The sequence below is a fragment of the Spea bombifrons genome, chromosome 11 (genome assembly GCF_027358695.1).
Source record: "Spea bombifrons isolate aSpeBom1 chromosome 11, aSpeBom1.2.pri, whole genome shotgun sequence".
Taxonomy (NCBI): domain Eukaryota; kingdom Metazoa; phylum Chordata; class Amphibia; order Anura; family Pelobatidae; genus Spea; species Spea bombifrons.
In genome coordinates, this window is record NC_071097.1 from 1364768 (window position 1) to 1385570 (window position 20803).

At 42.4% G+C, this 20803-nt stretch overlaps 1 protein-coding gene across 18 annotated transcripts in view; it reads right to left on the bottom strand.

Annotated features, from left to right (window-relative positions):
• Nucleotides 1–13207, bottom strand: part of KCNMA1 (potassium calcium-activated channel subfamily M alpha 1) — a 128896-nt gene extending 115689 nt beyond the window's left edge. For all 18 annotated transcript variants that reach the window (XM_053450497.1, XM_053450486.1, XM_053450496.1 and 15 more), the window contains exon 1: nt 12000–13207. In XM_053450497.1, the coding sequence (XP_053306472.1) occupies nt 12000–12284 (285 nt within the window). In that variant the 5' untranslated portion in view covers nt 12285–13207. The remainder of the gene's footprint in view (nt 1–11999) is intronic.
• Nucleotides 13208–20803: the final 7596 nt, after the last annotated feature.

The window sequence follows — 20803 nt, forward strand, 5'->3', positions numbered from 1 at the left end:
GGGATTAGTTATACGGGGGAGAGTATATAATATATAATATGAGGAATATACAGGATATAACGGGTTATAAGGACGGGATTAGTTATACGGGATGGAGAGTATATAATATATAATATGAGGAATATACAGGGATATAACGGGTTATAAGGACGGGATTAGTTATACGGGGGGAGAGTATATAATATATAATATGAGGAATATACAGGGATATTACGGGTTATAAGGAAGGGATTAGTTATACGGCCGGAGAGTGTATAATATATAATATGAGGAATATACAGAATATAACGGGTTATAAGGACGGGGTTAGTTATACGGCCGGAGAGTATATAATATATAATATGAGGAACATACAGGATATAACGGGTTATAAGGACAGGATTAGTTATACGTCCGGAGAGTGTATAATATATAATATGAGGAATATACAGGGATATAACGGGTTATAAGGACGGGATTAGTTATACGGGAGGGAGAGTATATAATATATAATATGAGGAATATACAGGATGTAACGGATTATAAGGACGGGATTAGTTATACGGGGGAGAGTATATAATATATATAATATGAGGAATATACAGGGATATAACGGGTTATAAGGACGGGGTTAGTTATACGGCTGGAGAGTATATAATATATAATATGAGGAATATACAGGATGTAACGGATTATAAGGACGGGATTAGTTATACGGGGGAGAGTATATAATATATAATATGAGGAATATACAGGGATATAACGGGTTATAAGGACGGGGTTAGTTATACGGCTGGAGAGTATATAATATATAATATGAGGAATATACAGGGATATAACGGGTTATAAGGACGGGATTAATTATACGGGCGGAGAGTATATAATATATAATATGAGGAATATACAGGGGATATAACGGGTTATAAGGACGGGATTAGTTATACGGCCGGAGAGTATATAATATATAATATGAGGAATATACAGGATATAACGGGTTATAAGTACGGGGTTAGTTATACGGCTGGAGAGTATATAATATATAATATGAGGAATATACAGGATATAACGGGTTATAAGGACGGGGTTAGTTATACGGCTGGAGAGTATATAATATATAATATGAGGAATATACAGGATATAACGGGTTATAAGGACGGGGTTAGTTATACGGGGGGAGAGTATATAATATATAATATGAGGAATATACAGGATATAACGGGTTATAAGGACGGGATTAGTTATACGGCCGGAGAGTATATAATATATAATATGAGGAATATACAGGATATAACGGGTTATAAGGACGGGATTAGTTATACGGCCGGAGAGTATATAATATATAATATGAGGAATATACAGGATATAACGGGTTATAAGGACGGGATTAGTTATACGGGGGGGGGAGAGTATATAATATATAATATGAGGAATATACAGGATATAACGGGTTATAAGGACGGGATTAGTTATACGGCCGGAGAGTATATAATATATAATATGAGGAATATACAGGGATATGACTGGTTATAAGGACGGGATTAGTTATACGGCCGGAGAGTATATAATATATAATATGAGGAATATACAGGATATAACGGGTTATAAGGACAGGATTAGTTATACGGCCGGAGAGTATATAATATATAATATGAGGAATATACAGGATATAACGGGTTATAAGGACAGGATTAGTTATACGGCCGGAGAGTATATAATATATAATATGAGGAATATACAGGATATAACGGGTTATAAGGACGAGATTAGTTATACGGCCGGAGAGTATATAATATATAATATGAGGAATATACAGGATATAACAGGTTATAAGGATGGGATTAGTTATACGGGGGAGAGTATATAATATATAATATGAGGAATATACAGGGATATAACGGGTTATAAGGACGGGATTAGTTATACGGGATGGAGAGAATATAATATATAATATGAGGAATATACAGGGATATAACGGGTTATGAGGACGGGATTAGTTATACGGGGGAGAGTATATAATATATAATATGAGGAATATACAGGGATATAACAGGTTATAAGGACGGGATTAGTTATACGGGGGGGAGTGTATATAATATATAATATGAGGAATATACAGGGATATAACGGGTTATAAAGACGGGATTAGTTATACGGCGGGAGAGTATATAATATATAATATGAGGAATGTACAGGATATAACGGGTTATAAGGACGGGATTAGTTATATGGCCGGAGAGTATATAATATATAATATGAGGAATATACAGGGATATAACGGGTTATAAGGACGGGATTAGTTATACGGGGGGAGAGTGTATAATATATAATATGAGGAATATACAGGATATAACGGGTTATAAGGACGGGATTAGTTATACGGCCGGAGAGTATATAATATATAATATGAGGAATATACAGCGATATAATGGGTTATAAGGATGGGATTAGTTATACGGGATGGAGAGTATATAATATATAATATGAGGAATATACAGGGATATAACGGGTTATAAGGCCGGGATTAGTTATACGGGGGGAGAGTATATAATATATAATATGAGGAATATACAGGGATATAACGGGTTATAAGGACGGGGTTAGTTATACGGCCGGAGAGTATATAATATATAATATGAGGAATATACAGCGATATAACGGGTTATAAGGACGGGATTAGTTATACGGGATGGAGAGTATATAATATATAATATGAGGAATATACAGCGATATAACGGGTTATAAGGATGGGATTAGTTATACGGGATGGAGAGTATATAATATATAATATGAGGAATATACAGGGATATAACGGGTTATAAGGACGGGATTAGTTATACAGTGGGAGAGTATATAATATATAATATGAGGAATATACAGGATATAACGGGTTATAAGGACGGGATTAGTTATACGGGGGGAGAGTATATAATATATAATATGAGGAATATACAGGATATAACGGGTTATAAGGACGGGATTAGTTATACGGCCGGAGAGTATATAATATATAATATGAGGAATATACAGGGATATAACGGGTTATAAGGACGGGATTAGTTATACAGTGGGAGAGTATATAATATATAATATGAGGAATATACAGGATATAACGGGTTATAAGGACGGGATTAGTTATACGGGGGAGAGTATATAATATATAATATGAGGAATATACAGGATATAACGGGTTATAAGGACGGGATTAGTTATTAGGTGTTTTTTCTGGCTCCGCAGCGGGGGGAACATGATGGACTTGTGTGTTTCTTCAACCTAAATGACTCTGTAAAGAAGAGCCACTTAAAGAGACATCACGGTCATAATCTACAGGAAACTCGACAGACGCGATTTGGCCCGTACGAGAGCAGCACTCCAGCTTCATGTACGAGATGCTGAAAACATACTGACGAGAGGCGGAAGGGTTAAGGCAGCTGTGCCCTGCGTGCTCGCCGTCTTCCTCACTGGCACATCCTGGTGTAAAAGGCTCGCCGGCTTTTCCTGTGCTGTTCATAGCTGCTACCTCCCTCCCCCCGTCCATCTTGGTCATCCCCGGCCTTACAGACAGACAGCTGTCACATTGCTAGAGTTCCCATTCACCTCCTAACGCCATTTAAAGGTCCAACGACCGAGACATTAGCAGGCTTTACAAAATGCAGCACTGGGGAGGAATAACTAATATGAAAAAAAAATCAGTCGTAAATCGTAAGGATTAAACCTGTTTAATTCCAAACGTAAGGAGCCAGGGGTCCATACATAGTTTTATATATATTTATATATATATATGGTGCATGGTGTTTTTTTTTAATGGCCCTTTAATATGCATAAAAAATATAAGAAAAATATAAATAAATATATTAAATAAATCAATATTTAATATGCATTATAGCATACATATTTACTGTATATATATATTATTTATTATAATATAAGCATTTTATTAATATCCTAGATTAATTGGTTAAGATGTAATATAACAAGCTTTTTAACAGCTACAGGGGTAATAATCCTATGGGGAGGGGTAATTCATTCTAATAGTTTATTATTATTATTATTATTTTATTATTATTATAGAAAAAAATCTATAATTAGTTAAAATCAATACAGTACGAAATTAGAAAACTCAAACATTTAATTTAAAATTAAATTTCACCGGCTCCGAGCTGGCGACCGGTGATTCCCGTGGCTGGATTTCTGGAGTTTACAATAATAACGATTATTTTTTTTTTTTTTCTTCTTCATGCTTAAATTAGCTACTAGGTTAACGAGAGAACAGCGACGGGAGAGAGAGTCGTTATTTATAACCTGGATTGTGTGTTTTTCAGGGGGTATAATTAGTTGAGCTAGTAAGCTACTCCCATGAGTAGGCCGAAAATAAACCGATAGGCTTAGAGGAGGAGGCTGGCACAGGATTTATGTCTTTACCCCACTCTGTTTACAAAGATATCGAGTCCAGAAGACAACCTCCCTCAATAACACGCACAATCGTCGGCGTGTCTGCTGGTACATGGCCGAACGTGTCGGCCATTTTGAAATTCCGGGTTTATTTGTTGTAGGTCATACGTTCAAAGAACCGAATGGAGTAATAATAAGTTCGAAGGGATCTTTGTGATCTTGGAAACTAATATTCAATACTTAAATATTTGATATTTGACCTTGAGTATCAACCGCAATCCAGAAACGGTAGGGGGGGTGGAAAAAGTTGTGTTGTGGTCCTAAAACGTGTGAAAATGTCATTATGGAGCACCACCAGACGCCATCTCCTGCCCCCATTCCACACCAACAAAGCCCTTCCTACCCTTCCCATTCAGGACACTTGACATCTTGGTCTTGATCTCTGAGATCCACCTCCATCTATCCTGTGGCCAGTTGGATACATAGGTCCAAGGCCCCGTCAGTCTCTAACAGTTCCTCTTACACCCAACCTCAGCAAGTCGGGGCAAATATCCTAGGCATGCATCCTAACCCCTGTGCCCCATCCAGACACTACCTGCAGATGGGTGCTCGGAAAAAGGGTCAGGAGGCCTCGGTGGTGGAACCTATGTTCCACCTTGCTTCCCGGACATGCAGAGAATTTGGGTGGGGGAGGTTCTCCATAGTCATCATTCTAACCTCTACAATTCATCCTGATGACGACAGTTCTAGAGGTGTATCCTCCGCCGATGCGTAATTTAATACTGGGATCAGGGTTTGTTCCACTTAAGTTCAGATGGAATCCTAGGAACATGGAATCTAGACGGAGGTCAAAGCTACGAGAGGCATCTGATACATCTCAGTAGAAGTCGAAGGCGTCTCCATTCTGGTTGCCATTCGTTACCCGACAAAATAAAAGCTGAGGCAGTAAGACAGCTAGAACGATACCAAGAGCCGCCTTCCTTAAACAATATGTCGGAGGCCATGTTTTATTATAAACCCGCAGGGTCCCTCGGTCTATAATGTAAACATTAGTAACTGGAGCTCGGCTGACACGTTCCTGGCCACCCGAAGCAGAAAATGTCGCGCGATACGTACTCACGTCTTTAAGATAAAGTAATAAGGATAAGATGAGTGTCAGCTCTTGGGGGGGCAAGACTCTTGGCTTCTTCGGACTCCTTCAGGAGCCCCCGTAGAATATGGAAATATGGGCCCTCATCTAACAGGAGAGGGTCAACCCTACGGACCTGAAAAAGTATTCCCAGCTGCAGGGCAAGCTAGATGTGAAAATGTACTGAAATCTACTGAAATTTAGAATTTCTGGAATTTGGGGAAAATTTGAAAATGTTAGAATCCCCTGAAGGAACTGCTTCATCAGCTTTAAAATGAGAAAAACTTTATGAAATCTCTAAATTATTATAAAATCGATTAAACGGATACAACAAATTCCTGAAAATTGTAATTTCTATAATAATTTTTTTTTTCAGGTGTATAGACCAAAAAAGCAATAGAAATATTTCCATAAACGTCGGTGGCCATGTACTCGAGATCCTTTGACTTGTTAACCTCCGTGTAAAAGCTCTGAAGGAGCAAAACCGTATAATTCATAGCATACAAAAGCAATAAAACAGAAATATCCAAAATATATATATATATATAAAATTCTGGGTTTTTTATCGGCTTGAACTCATAGAAAACATTTTTTTGAATGGAAATTCCATTGGGTTTAAAATTTAAAAAAAAAACAGAATTTAAAAATCAATTTTAAAATTTGCACTTTTAAAAAATTAGCTTATTTTAATTTTGATCCATACTTTGCTGACAATATGCTAACCAAATTTGTTATGTATGGATCAAAATGTTATTATTATTTATGCTGAGATATTATTAAAAATACCCTCGATGGGGGTATGTAGACCGCGCTATACATGGCAGAACAAACCCAATTTATCGCACACCCCCCCCAAATAATAATAACAATTATGAACGAAATTACTAATTTTTTGCTTTAATTCTCAAACATTTCTGTCTATACATGGTGCTGGTGCTACGGTGTTAAAGATTGTAGGCTGGCCGTTGCATTTCGGTGAAAATGCTGTAAATGATTATTATTTGTTGATTTATATAGCGCCATCTTATTACGCAGCGCTGTACGATGGGTGAAGAGAACATAACAGCTGGTGCATCGCATCACAGGAATTTTTTTGAATATGGATAATGCCAAGGTTATGCATTTGGGGAACGATGGAGGACCTGCACACGCTGGTCAGGGGGAGCTTTCATTCATCTATTGGCAGGGGAGAGTGGCTTCTTTTTGCACAGGGACAGGTAAAACCAGGTGGCCCAATCGGCCCCTTGCCGCCTCTCCCTCGGTAACATACACACTGACATACCTTTTACACACACTCTCATGCTAAAAGCATACATGCACTAACACACACTCAAACACACATTCATGCTAACAACACACACTTATACATACACACTCATGCTAATACATACATATATACTCACACATCCACACTCATACTAACACACACATATATATACTCACACATATACACTCATGCTAACACACACATCCACACTCATACTAACACACACATCCACACTCATACTTACACACACATCCACACTCATACTAACACACACATCCACACTCATGCTAACACACACACATACACACTCATGCTAATACATATATACTCACGCATACACACTCATACACACTCATGCTAATACATACATATATACTCACACATCCACACTCATACTAACACACACATCCACACTCATACTAACACACACATACACACTCATGCTAACACACACATACACACTTATACTAACACACACATATATATACTCACACATATACACTCATGCTAACACACACATACACACTCATACTAACACACACATACACACTCATACTAACACACACATACACACTCATACTAACACACACATATATATACTCATACATATACACTCATACCAACACACACATACACACTCATACTAACACACACATATATATACTCATACATATACACTCATGCTAACACACACATACACACTCATACTAACACACACATACACACTCATACTAACACACACATACACACTCATACTAACACACACATATATATACTCATACATATACACTCATGCTAACACACACATACACACTCATACTAACACACACATCCACACTCATACTAACACACACATACACACTCATACTAACACACACATACACACTCATACTAACACACACATATATATATACTCATCCATATACACTCATGCTAACACACACATACACACTCATACTAACACACACATACACACTCATACTAACACACACATACACACTCATACTAACACACACACATATATATACTCATCCATATACACTCATGCTAACACACACATACACACTCATACTAACACACACATACACACACTCATGCTAACACACACATACACACACATGCTAATACATATATACTCACGCATACACACTCACACTAACACACACATACACACTCATGCTAATACGTACATACTCAGGCATACACACTAACACACACATCCACACTCATGCTTACACACACACATACACACTCATGCTAACACACACTAACACACATACAGTCATGCTCATGCTCACACACATACCCACTCTTTGGCTGCCTCCCTCCCTTTCTCCCTTACACCTTCTCTCACTCCCTTGTCCACTCACTCTCACCATCCCTTCCCTCACCCCATTACCTTCCCGGAGTGCTTTCACTCATGTGACCCCACCGTGTGCTCGGGGCAGCCTAGGGGGCAGAATTGGAGACAAAATGAAAAGGTGGAGTGGAAGACTCTGAGGTTTCCTCTGAGGAAAGGCCGTCCTTACTGGAAAAACAGGCACAGAGAACTCTATTGCTCATCATCCCTCGAGACCTCATCGATGCCGCCTCCCGCAGGATCCAAGATGGATGGTATGGAATATGGAGAAAGCTCATTGCTGCTGCTGAGGCCGTGTAACGTTGGGAAGAGGGGTGGCGGATACGTGGAACAGCCTCCCAGCAGAGGCGGTACAGGGTAATACAGTGAGGGTAAAGTGCGTATGGTGACCGGAGATCTGATATTTTATTCGTTCCTCTCAATCATGTAAAGAAGCAGAAAAAGCTTCTCCGGTTTCTAAATGATCTGCCCCCGGGGCTCCCCAAATATTAACCCCTTAATAGCCAGTCACACAGAGCCTACTGCAGCGACTCGCCACTGCCGACAGCCGATTGGCTCTAATAACGGTCGCTATGGAAACCGTGACTGGTCAGGAGGTGAAGATATTCTGGATGGAGTCACCTGTGTTCAAGCAGGGATTCCAGCTGTGATATAGCAGGGAGAAAAGAACCAATCGGGACGCTCAGATATGATTTTATCTTTTTCCTAATATCTTTATTTTTGATATTCTTTTGTACATTATAATGTTATGACCGACCACTAGAACTAGTACACTTAAACGATGTAGATTGCAAGCTCTGCACCCAAGCGCGGATGCGACCTGCGGCTTCCGCCTGTCGAATACGTTTCATAACACCCTTTAATTCCCGCGGGCTCTGTATGGATCAAATTGCACCAGGAGAGGCTACAGGTGCCAAGCGGCGACAGCTAGCGCTTTATTGTACCTGTGCGCCCTCATTTATTCACAAACAGCCCCCCCCTCCGCATGTATAATTTACGCCGGCTGCCCCATACATTATTAAAGGCGGAGGCTGGCTTAACCCCTTCAGTGCTGCAGAATTAACCATTTCTGCCGGAGGAATCGGGGTGGGGAGGTAAAGAGAGACTGGACTAACTAAACAGAGACACTCGGCAGGTATGGAAATTCTATGTGTTACCCCTCCAGCGGTGAAGGGGTTAGGGTTAAGCCTTTATCTGCCGGCAGCTTTATCTGACAAGCCAAGGTAACCCTTTTACAGCCAGGTGATGGTTTACGGCGTGTCAACAAAGCGGAGCTTTCTGATTGGCCGAGCCGCCTGCTGGCAGATGGCAGCCATAATCACCCCTAATTATCCGTTACTATTATCTAAGCGCCTAACGATCTCGCTGCGCTGATAACAAAGACGCAGCCGCGCATCTCCTCCGCTCTGAAATCGCCATTCCCTCGCTGGACTAGCCTCTACCAACTCTGCTGGGAGGCTGATCTGCCTATCTGCCACCCGCTCGGTAAATGCCACGTCCGGATCTCCTTCGCATGTGGCTTCCCCTTCCATCTACATCATTTAAGTCTAGTATTACCTATGATTATTAGCCTCTACCACCTCCGCCGGGAGGCTATTCCGGTTATCTACTACCCTTGATTTCATTGTTTTAGCCCCAGGAAAGCAGTCCTCCCCGAGCTTCATGGGCGGCAGATAAGAGGAACAGCCTCTCGGCATAAATGGTAGGGTCTAATCAACTCCAATCAAGTATATACTCAATTGGGCAAGGTATACCATCTCTGAACATTTACAGTCATCACCTAATTATTCTAAATACTAATAATCACTAAAATGATACAATTACGTTTTTTGGTTAAAAAAAATATATATTTTTGGGGGGGGTAAATTCTCGCAAGGTCACCCAAGTACCAACCTACAATCCCGCTTCACCCGCTAATTTATCGACTCACAACGGAAATTTCTAAAAATATATATTACCAAAAAATCAGTTATTTCAGAATTCTTAAAAAAAATTATAAAAGAAATGAAATAAAAAAATAAATCCCTTTTTTTATTTCATTTTTTTAACGGCATCCTCAGATCCCCCCCGGCGCTCGTCGGCGTACAGCAGGCCCGGAGCTGCTCCGTGTAATGACGGATCCTGCAGAGCTATGACACAAAAGGGCTACCTAGCAACAGTTTCCAGGAAGGTTGGATGGAAAAGCTACAAGCTCCGGAGAGGAGGAAAATAACCACTGAAAACGAAGGATTTTTACCAAAATGCCAGATTTTTATGGCTCCTGAATCTAAGACGTCGTTTCTGCCCACGTTGTTCCTCTACACGTATTTTCCTCGATAACCCAAAACATCCTGGAGAAGCCATGCTGGCATCCACAAAATGCTTCCCAAAGAAAAAGGAGAAGATCCTTCAGATGTTCTTGAAGGCCTACTGATGACCACATACCGTGACAACCGACCAATTTTCAATTCGCAACCTAAGAGGTAAAAAAAAAGTTCCCCTTCTCTATCGCCCAGACGAACCTGACGCTTGGTAACTCCAGAGGGGCAACACGGCCATTACGAGGGATGAATGTCTCCTATCAACGAGGGTTCCATAAACATCATTATTTCAATCCCACCATATCTCGTTCCAACCTCATCTCGGGCACAAATTTCTACTGAATTTTCAGAAGACCCCAACCGAGATCCCAACTTGTGACCATCTATAGCGGCCATATCCATTTCCATACGTGTCTATCAACAGAAGCAGAAGGTCCAACCATGGCCTTTAACCTCAACAGGTTTCTCGCTCAAGAAGAACATTGTGCCCAAGCTTTATAAGCCCATCCTCCCAACACCTCCATGAAAAGAAGACCTACCCTTTATCGTCCCGTCACAGTTCCATGATTGTCAACATGGAAACCTTCCTAAAAGTCCCCAAAACTCAAACATTCCACATTCCAAACACATCTACGTAGACCCAAATCACCACGCCGCGTAGGTGAGGAGTCACGCGTGTCTTCGGCGCACGTTACATTGTGTGTTTGGAGGTATTGCTTTCCAATGTGACTGCGTACGACTTGGCCCCAAACATTCCACTACATATAAATAGCTAGACCCTGATGATGTCACCATGCCCACTGCAGCCAAGGGTATGATGTCACGCTCAAATGACAGTGTTTGTATCTATATGACCGGAAAAAGCGGACAACCCGACGGGTTGTGAATCAATCTTCTAAAGCACAATGCAGATAATTATTTTATCTTAAGCGTCCGTAAACCCCGCGCTCCAAATGTGACATCATAAGTTGAGATACTTCACAAACCGAAGTTTAGCTCGAACCAGCTTCGAGCGTCGGCTACCATAAGCTCTTTGGAGCAGGACCCCCGTCATCGTCACCTCAACAAATCCTGCGTGTTCTGCCTGTCCACGCGCGGCAGGACATGGTGCTAAAATCATATGTTACGCATTTTAACTAATTCAATGAATAGAATTCCATTAGAGATGTCTATCCAACCGGGGGGGGCGGGGGGGTTGTTGGAGTCCGAGATTTGGGGACACGTGTATTATTTCCCCTTCGTCTAATTCTACCCATACGGGGTAAACATTTCCAGAAAAACACAGAAAATATCCTTAAAAAGCATGGACATTGTGGTGGGTCATCCAAAAGAACCACGCTGCCCCGTGGTGAAATAACAGGGTAATGGTGGGTAGGTAGGGGCACCCCGGAGGGGTAAGTAGGAACCATTAGGCCATCTTTTTTTTCCAGTAATAATATTTCTTAGCATTCTGTTTACAAAAACATCTATTTTACGAAAATATGGTGTCCTCCAAAGGACAAAATAGGCCAAGTTCCCCCTAAAAAATGACCCCGCTGCCCTCTCGCATATAGCACACACACACAGGTACGTTACCTTGTTTTTGCCCCCACAGTGGCAGCAGACAGTCCACAGGTACTTAAGGGTCCTCCACACCAAGATAATAAATAGCCCTCCGAAAAACGTCACCATGGACGAGGCGAGGAATGCCCACCACATTCTCTGTCCCTTAACATCACAAGGCACATCCGGGGGCACCGGGATAATAAGGGCATCTCCCTTGTGGGCAAGAATGGAAGAAGAGTCTGCATGTTGCTGGTTGGCGCTCATATTGAAGCTCGAGCTGCTGAAGATGCTCTGGAGTTTGATGACATTGGCCATTGCTAACAGGAAGACTCGGGGTGCCCTGCGAGCCACCGTTTCCTCAACCCCCAAATTCTAGCACCAGCCATATTGCAAATAGGGAGGTCAAACAGACTCCGAGGGCCTCCTTCCAACGCCTCCTCCCTTCCAACCCCAAAAAAAAATTAGAAGAAGAATTGGAGGGAACCCCTTTTCTGTCCTCGTTCTTCTCGATGACACAGGTGCTCCTTCTTCAAACCTTCATTTCGAGAGAGGAGAACGTTAGTCCTGATACCTTCAGACGCCGCCGAGTCCCTCCATCAGAAGCAAGTATGGGAAATTAGGCAGTCCTTTTTCTCTTCATGTAGCCTCCTTCCAGCCTTATTTTTTTTTCCAGCCTCTAAATAATTTTTTTCCCCCTATATACACGTATAAAAAAATATATATTTATATGTAAAAAAAAATGTCCACAATGATGTCATCAATATGTATTATCGTCTTGGTGCTGGATACAATGTATCAATAAAAAAACATATGATACAAAATAACCCGATTCCCAGGGATTCTCAGCACCTGCTCCCTCTTGGTGTCTTTTTTTTTTGCCCCTAGATGGGGTATAAGAATAACCCCAGAATGTATTTATTCTAAGGCTGCCCCCCCTCCCTCGCCTATCTGTGCATTAATAGCCCCCTGTCCCCGGTTTGCAGCTGTGACAAGCCTTACGACTCGTGGTCAGGGACCTCTTCTTCTGGGTTGTCCAGGTTCTGGTCGACCAAGGAGACCTTCAGCAGATCTTTGCTCCACAAGCCTGGGGTCCAGTGCAGCTGGGTGGTATTACTGATGGTTTTTTGGGGGGGGTTGCTCTCTCCAAGCTGAGTGCCAGCCTGCTGGCTTTTCTGCCCCCAACCTCCTCCTACCTTTTTCCTCTTTCTCCTCTGACTGTTCAGGGCTCTAATCCTCCCTTCTGATCGCCTGTGTCCCTCCTCCTCCTCCTCCTTCTCCTACTCCTCCTCCTCCACCACCAGAGCTGATGCCTCTGTCACATCCCTGGGCTAGGCATGCATGCAAAATAAAAGGGACACCCTGGAAGGGGGTAGGTGTGAAGGGGGTATCTGGGGTGGAATGAGGAGCAGTTTTGCAGGATCTACTGGGCTTAGAATGTGTTCCTTCCAACAAGTCCAGGTATGGAGAAGACCTCTCTGGTGGAGCCTCCTGATGTATCATCATCAGCAAGAAGGGGATGAGGGTGTAATAAATAAAAAAAAATGGAAAGGGGCAGATATGGGTTTGGGCAGAAGGCTGGAAAGGTTCCCCTTCGTCTTGTGAGGCAATCAGCCAGGCAGGAGCTGTTATGGTGGTCCCTGGCCATGTCTGGGTCAGTTTGGAGGGTCTTCTCACAGCCTCTTGGGGTTGAAGAGGTTCATTTGCAAGCAGATATGACACTCCTGCTAAGAACAGCCTACCAGTTCCCAAAGGCACAGCTGAGGGGGTCTGGGGCAACTAGCTGGGGCATTGGGTGCACCCCAAGGCATGTCACTGGCAGGACTTGGGGGTATTAACTAATTTCATGTTAGGGGTAAATGTTTTAAGACACACAGCTGCTGCACATCCTCTTGCAAAATAGCAGCTGTCACTCCCACCAAATGCAATGACCACTACAGGGCATTTAGGGCAAGTAGAGAGAGGTGAATGGACCAAAAAAGGGGCATTTTGACTAATATGTTTGTTTGTTTTTTATTCCATAATTGCCTTGAGTCTCTAGCACTTAAGAGGTTAAACCATTGAGGGTAGATTTAATAGAGAAAATGTGTTTGCCCAAAGCTGCCGCCAGAGGGCGCTCCTGAGCTATCAATGTATATAGCTGTCAGAAGAACATGTCATCATCTCCAGTATCAAATATTCAATAAAATAGGGACTTTTTCATTAAAAACATGGAATAATAATTAGATTTTTGAAAATCATAAAACCAAACTATGGATATCTATATTTTTTTATTCGCCATTTATACTTCTGATGAGCCGGACCATTAGATTTATTAGGCTGTGAGTGATTTCCAAGATTTTTTATTAAAAAAGGGAACTTTAATACTAAAACTGCCAACGACGTAGAATTATTTATGAATTTGCCCCTTTTTTATTTCATTAAATATACAAAAAATAGACTCCCTGGATGAAATCTTAAACCCATAACCTACAAAACCATGACAATGAAATATTAATAAGAAACTGACAATAATAATATTATTAATAATTATTATTATTATTATTTTATTTTTTATTGATTTTCATGTTGCACAGGTAATATGGGGAGATTTAAAAAAAAATTAGAAATAATAATTAAGAATATTTTTTTTTAGGCACAGAAATAATAGAAACATAGAAACTGACCCATTCGGCCCCCCTTACCTCAGTCTATTAACCCCTACCGGGAGGTTGCTCCACGTATCTACACCCTCTCAGTAAGGTAACACTTCCTTACATCACATCTACGCCTCTGACCCTCTAGTGTTAAATTACGGCACGAGTCTCCATCAATTCGGACAGTCTACGGAGAGCCTGGTCCATGGAGCTCCAAGGCCATCATCCATCACTCTCATGGTCTACAAAAGCTTCAGTTGGATTTTTTTCTGAAAACATTTTTTTTTATTTAGATTTTAGTGAAATATATGAATTCTGCACTTTTTTTTGAAGTGCATATCTTTATGTGATCCATTCCAGACTCATGGATTCCATCAGGAGAAGATGTGTCCTCCACCCATTTTGGCGTCCATGGCCCAATCAGTGACTTTCTGATGGCCTTCAAGATGAATGAACCTCATAAACCAGATTATAAACCAGATTTGTTGACTACTCAGTTTAATAAACTAACCCCCCAAGGTCCCCGGTAGTAACGGGATGCCGTGGTGCGTCTTCCTCCTCCTTCTGATGGGAACAACTTCTAGATGGTCATTAGAAGGCCTCGGAATGAAGCCAACAGGTCTGACGGACAACGGAACGGCGGCCTTCTGCTTTAATTTGAAGAGAAGAAGGAGAGCCGAATCTTTAGATCCATTTCAATAAAGTAAATGAAAAATATTAATTGGATATCCGAGGCTTGGTCAGAAATTGATTCAAAATGGCCGACTTTTACAGAAAAGGGAATTCTAGGATCCATTTAAGTGATTTGATGGAGCGTTTCTCAGAAGGTCCTAGCGGGGAACCGTCTCCGGCGCAGCTTTTAGGTTAACGAATGTATTGAAACTATCTATAGCTCGAGCGTTTTGCTTTCTAATCGCCGTAATTGCTTTAGAGTTGATTGGTTTACAAGTAACCGGAAAGCCGAGTGGCAGCCCGTGGCACGGCCAGCATTATCTGATCTGCTTCCTGCCCTGAAGTCCTCTCTCTCCACCGTTATAAAGGCGGGTTCTAGGTTCCTGTGTAATTCTCGTGCATGTTCTAGAGCTCGGTACGCAAGGGAGAAGCGATGAGACTTCCAGGATGCGCCGGGGTATTTTTATCCCCAAATAAACGTCCATAAAATAAAATCTGTCATCACGTTGGGAATGTTCAGGAAACCTCTGGGCCCGCGAAGTTATTTATCCAGACGGCAGACGGTTTCCAGTTTTGGGGGGGGGCGGGCAGAATGGACGTAACAATTGTTACCCCTGACAGATGGGCGGGCCTACCAAAAAAAACAGAAAATAAGAGAAAAGTACGATTTTCATGCCTGCGTTGGGATATTTCGATGTGTTTGTCCTCGATTAGGACTGTCCAGGGGTGGAAATAAAAACCACAGGGCCCCCCGGTGCAAAAAATTGCTATCCAAAAACGTAATTTACCTTTTAGTAGTCCGAAAATGTGCGTTTTACAAAAAGCTCCATCAGCTCCCCCTAGTGGATGATTCATTGTTTGCGGGGATATCTTTATTATTATTTATTGTTTTTATATAGCGCCATCATATTCAGCAGCGCTGTACAACGGGCAGACAGGACAAGTAGAATGTAACATAACAAATTGACTTACAGAGACAACAGGTGAGGAGGGCCCTGCGCACAGGAGCTTACAATCTAGAGGGGGTTAGGGTGTAAAACGTACAAAAAAAAATCATTTTAATTATGAAAAAATATTTAAAGGGTTAACCGTGTAATTTAAAAAAAAAATTAAAACGTTCTCCAGCTGATGAGGATCCCCCCTTTTTTTCTTGGTATCTTCCAGTGGCTATTACGTCTTCCTGAGGTCTTTGCAGCAGCAGGGAAGCGCTTTTTGGCAGATATCCAACCAATACATTGGACCAAAATCACATTCACTTTAACAATATAAAAATTAAATGAAATATAAATTTTGGGGGTTTTTTTATTATAAAAAACACATATATTTTCACAATAACTTAAAAAATGTATTCTGTGAAGCAAAAAATGCAATTAAAAAAAATATATATATGATACGTATTTTTATGCCAAAAAAACAAATATTTATTAATTCTGGTAATTCCGTTACTTTAGCCATTACTGACTCAATTCAATCACCATGACAACCAAAGGAATCTCCTCATTCATTAATAACTCGTCTCCTTATGCAAGCAATCGAATTATTTACAGGTGGCGTAAACATTTAAAGGGACAGTAACTAAAGAGAACATCGTCCTCGCCAAGCCCCGCCCCATTTCTGGCCGCCATATTTAGTCCTTTTCGGAGGAAGGAGGACTGTAACCCGATTCTTGTCACACGGGGGGGGGGGTTTGATCCTTGTCCTCTCTCGCAACACCAGCTGTCAATCTCTTGTTGCTGCCAATGTAAGAACGTTTACTGAGAGGGTGTTAGATAAGTGCAGCAGCCTCCCAGCAGAGGCGGTAGAGGCTAATACATCGAGGGGATTTAAACATGCATGGGGCAGGCGTACGGCTCCTGAATCTAAGACGACCCTTTTAACCCTTTCAAACCCCTTATAACTTTTTTTAACCGCCCCCTGTGAAGGTTTTCTCTAAAGGCTGCGGTGGAAGAGCTGGCTGAGCGGCGGCTGCTGGTGATGGGAGTTGATACCGAATCCAGTAAAGCGAACGGTGCGGCTGAAGGCCGCGCAGGACAAGGGCAGGCCGACATGGAAACATTTCACCCTTTCCTTTCTAACAGACTGTCCCGTCTGTGCCAGAACAGTCACGTCACGGGATCTATACGAGTTGTATTTCCCGGCTCTGACATGTAGGCCAGAATGTTTTATGCAGATTTCCCTCTGTTTCCCATGATCCTTCAGTGCAGACTGTGTTAGCATCCCCCGGACAGTTGTACCCCACTTCCTGTTCTCTCCCTGTGTCAGCCCAAGCAGGATGTTGTACCCCACTTCCTGTTCTCTCCCCACGTTGTTTAAGCGGACGGCGCATGAGCCTCTAGCGCTAGAGATTGTTTCTGGCCGCGCAGGTTCCTCCGTAACGCTATTATCACAGATACCTCAGGGCGACGGGCAATTTATACCCCGCGACGGGGCAGCAAGATGGCAGCTCCCACGTACAGCGCAGTTAGGTTGCTTAAAAGGACTAGTGGATACCCCTGGACCAGTCCTTGTCAGTAAGGAATGGGTTACAGAAGACCCCGTTATAATGGAGACCGCCGTGTCCTTTTTAAGGCATGGATCCCGGAGGACTCCCTGACCCCGCGCCAGCCTCGCTTGTGATGAATATATTTCTCTTCTGTTTACCAGCCGCCGATGAGACTATAAAAGGCCGGAGAGACGTTAACTCCTCTGCCGGGGAGCCGCAGATCTTCACGATAAACAAGCCGTACTTGGACCTGGTGTAACGCAGAGCGGGACACACAGACCTCCGCGACGAGCGGCCTCCAGGTAGAGATGGTTATCACAGGGCTGCTGGAAATAATCAAACCAGTCATGGGATGGTCTCCCATGCATGTCTAAACTCCCTCATCGTATTACCCTCTACCACTTCTGCTGGAAGGCTGTTCCCTTTATCTACCACCCTCTCAGTAAAGTTAAAATGTAAATGGTATGTGAGTAATATACATTATACAGGGGCCGGTCGCTGATTTATCTATACATTACACAGGGGGCCGGTCACTGATTTATCTATACATTATACAGGGGGCCGGTCACTGATTTATCTATACATTACACAGGGGGCCGGTCACTGATTTATCTATACATTATACAGGGGGCCGGTCACTGATTTATCTATACATTATACAGGGGGCCGGTCACTGATTTATCTATACATTATACAGGGGGCCGGTCACTGATTTAATTATACAGCCATCGGCTTCTCTTAAATCTCCTCTTTGTGCTCATTTGAGTGTAAAAAATGGTTAATTTTTTACGCACATTTTTGTAGAGTTTATGGGAACGTTTTTACCAGAAATGGGGATTTTTGCTTCATTTACTTCTTTTATGAGACGTTACGGGGTAAATTGCGAATTTTCTTCGTTGCCGGTAGATTATTAAAATTCGGAAACTTCAAGAATTTCCGCTGCGTGAAAATGCATTTTTTTTTATTACAAAATAACAGAATCCTCACAGAGTTTCCTGAAACCCCAAAAGCTGTATCTTTGGGTCGGATGACCCAACGCAAAAGGGTGAAGACCCCGCTACGTGGCTTAATATTAACCCTTAACGTTATACCGCCCTTCATCACTGGACAAATACTCTATCAACATAGCGAAATGCGTAACATCGGGGTTGGATCGTCCACGGTGTACAAAGGGTTAAGAGCGAATGATCACATGCGGCCTCCTGGTTGCGGAACGCAGATTAGATTTGAATGTTCCTCTTGCATAAAATGCTCGCCAACGCGTGGAAATTCACAATTTATTCAAATATACAAGAAGAGTGGATTTATTTCTGCGTCACGATACCCAGCGGAGTCACCCGGGCCGCCATTAGAGGGGACGACCGCGCGAGGAGCCGGCCAAGGCAGGCTAGGCCTACAGTAGGGAGAGAAGAGGCCGAGCCTGGAGGACAGGCCTACCGGGGAAAGCGCCGGGTCATGCAGGGAGACTCTGGGATGTCCGCTTAGGTTCTCTGACACAGGGAACGCGTCTGCTTTATTTCACAGAATAACAGGCGAAGCGAAGGAATGAAGTCTAGTGAGAAGAATAGGGGCCCCTGATTATTCATTACTTTGTCACAATTCTAGCAACGGTCTGAGTTCCTCGAGAGATCCTTCAGGTTTTGGGTGGCCTGAATTCGTTGTGTCCTAGGAGATGACTGTAAACGTACTTTGTGCATTTCACCCAGAAATAGGTTTCTGTCTAACCAGCTCACATGGGGGAGCTACGCATGCGGAGTGCGATATAACATATGCCCCCCACCCTGTGTCCCATCATTTATTCTAGCCCCACGTATCCCATTATTTTACTCATTTGTATGAGTCCTTGCTCTGTTATCTGAGCCCAATCTACTATCCAAACATCCCGACTTCCAGGATCCCTGTGGGAAACAATAGAATGGCCCGGTCTTAATCACCGTTGCTATTTGTGCTATATGTGGCTCGGGGCGCTCTCTTTCCTTTTTTTTCTATCTTTCTCTCTCTCCTTTTCCAATCTCCGTGGAGGTTACAGTCCTTTAGTGGTGGCGCCATCATCATGGCAGGGACTTCCAACTCAACATAGACCACAAAACTCCCGACTAGACAAGAGAGACCTGCCTCCAAGAACATGGAACTTGAAGTTCAAGACTTTGGCTTTGACTTAGACTTTTGGCCTATATGTTGTTTGGAGATGTATGAACCCAGGCTCTAGAGATTAACTCCAATGTACATAAATGCCTCTCAAGAATAGACCACGTGGCGGTATAAATGGCGACACATGGTGAATGAAGAAGATCCGCCATACTTCCTGTCCGGACGCGGCCCATAAAACCCGTTCCGTAAAGTTGTATATCCAGGAATCGGACAAACAATGTGCTTCGGATGCGTTTTTTCCCGTAGTTGGTGGTAGCCGGTCATGTGACGCGCGACCGCTTTTATTGCACATTTTCCACTGGATTGAAGCCGTTTCGGCCTAAAGAGCGTAAATTGTGGTTCCTAGAAATCGGATCTGTTCGGTGTAAATGAAATTATTACAAAATAACAAAGAATCTTCACAGAGTTTCCTTAAAACCCCAAAACCTGTATTTTTGGGTCAGATGACCGAACGCAAAAGGTGAAGACCCCATTGCGTGGCTTAATATTAACCCTTAACGTTATACCGCCCTTTATCACTGTACAAGTACTCTATTACCAAATTAAATCTGATCTATGTATAACATAGCAAAATTCATAACGTTGGGGTTGGATCATCCGCGGCGTACAAAGGGTTAAGAGCAAATGATTGCGAAATCCCTTAATCACAAGCGGCCTCCTGGTTGCGGAACGCAGATTAGATTTGAATGTTCCTCTTGCATAAAATGCTCGCCAACGCGTGGAAATTCACGATATATTCAAATATAAAAACGCTAAGCAACCCAGAGGCCGAGCAGGGAAATCTCCGGGCCGCGCGCTGCTATAAATTCTACGACCCGGGGAAAGCGTCCGCTTTATTTCAGGGTTCTCATAAAGTCTAGTAATGGGCATTATGACAATTCCAGCAATAGGTTGGC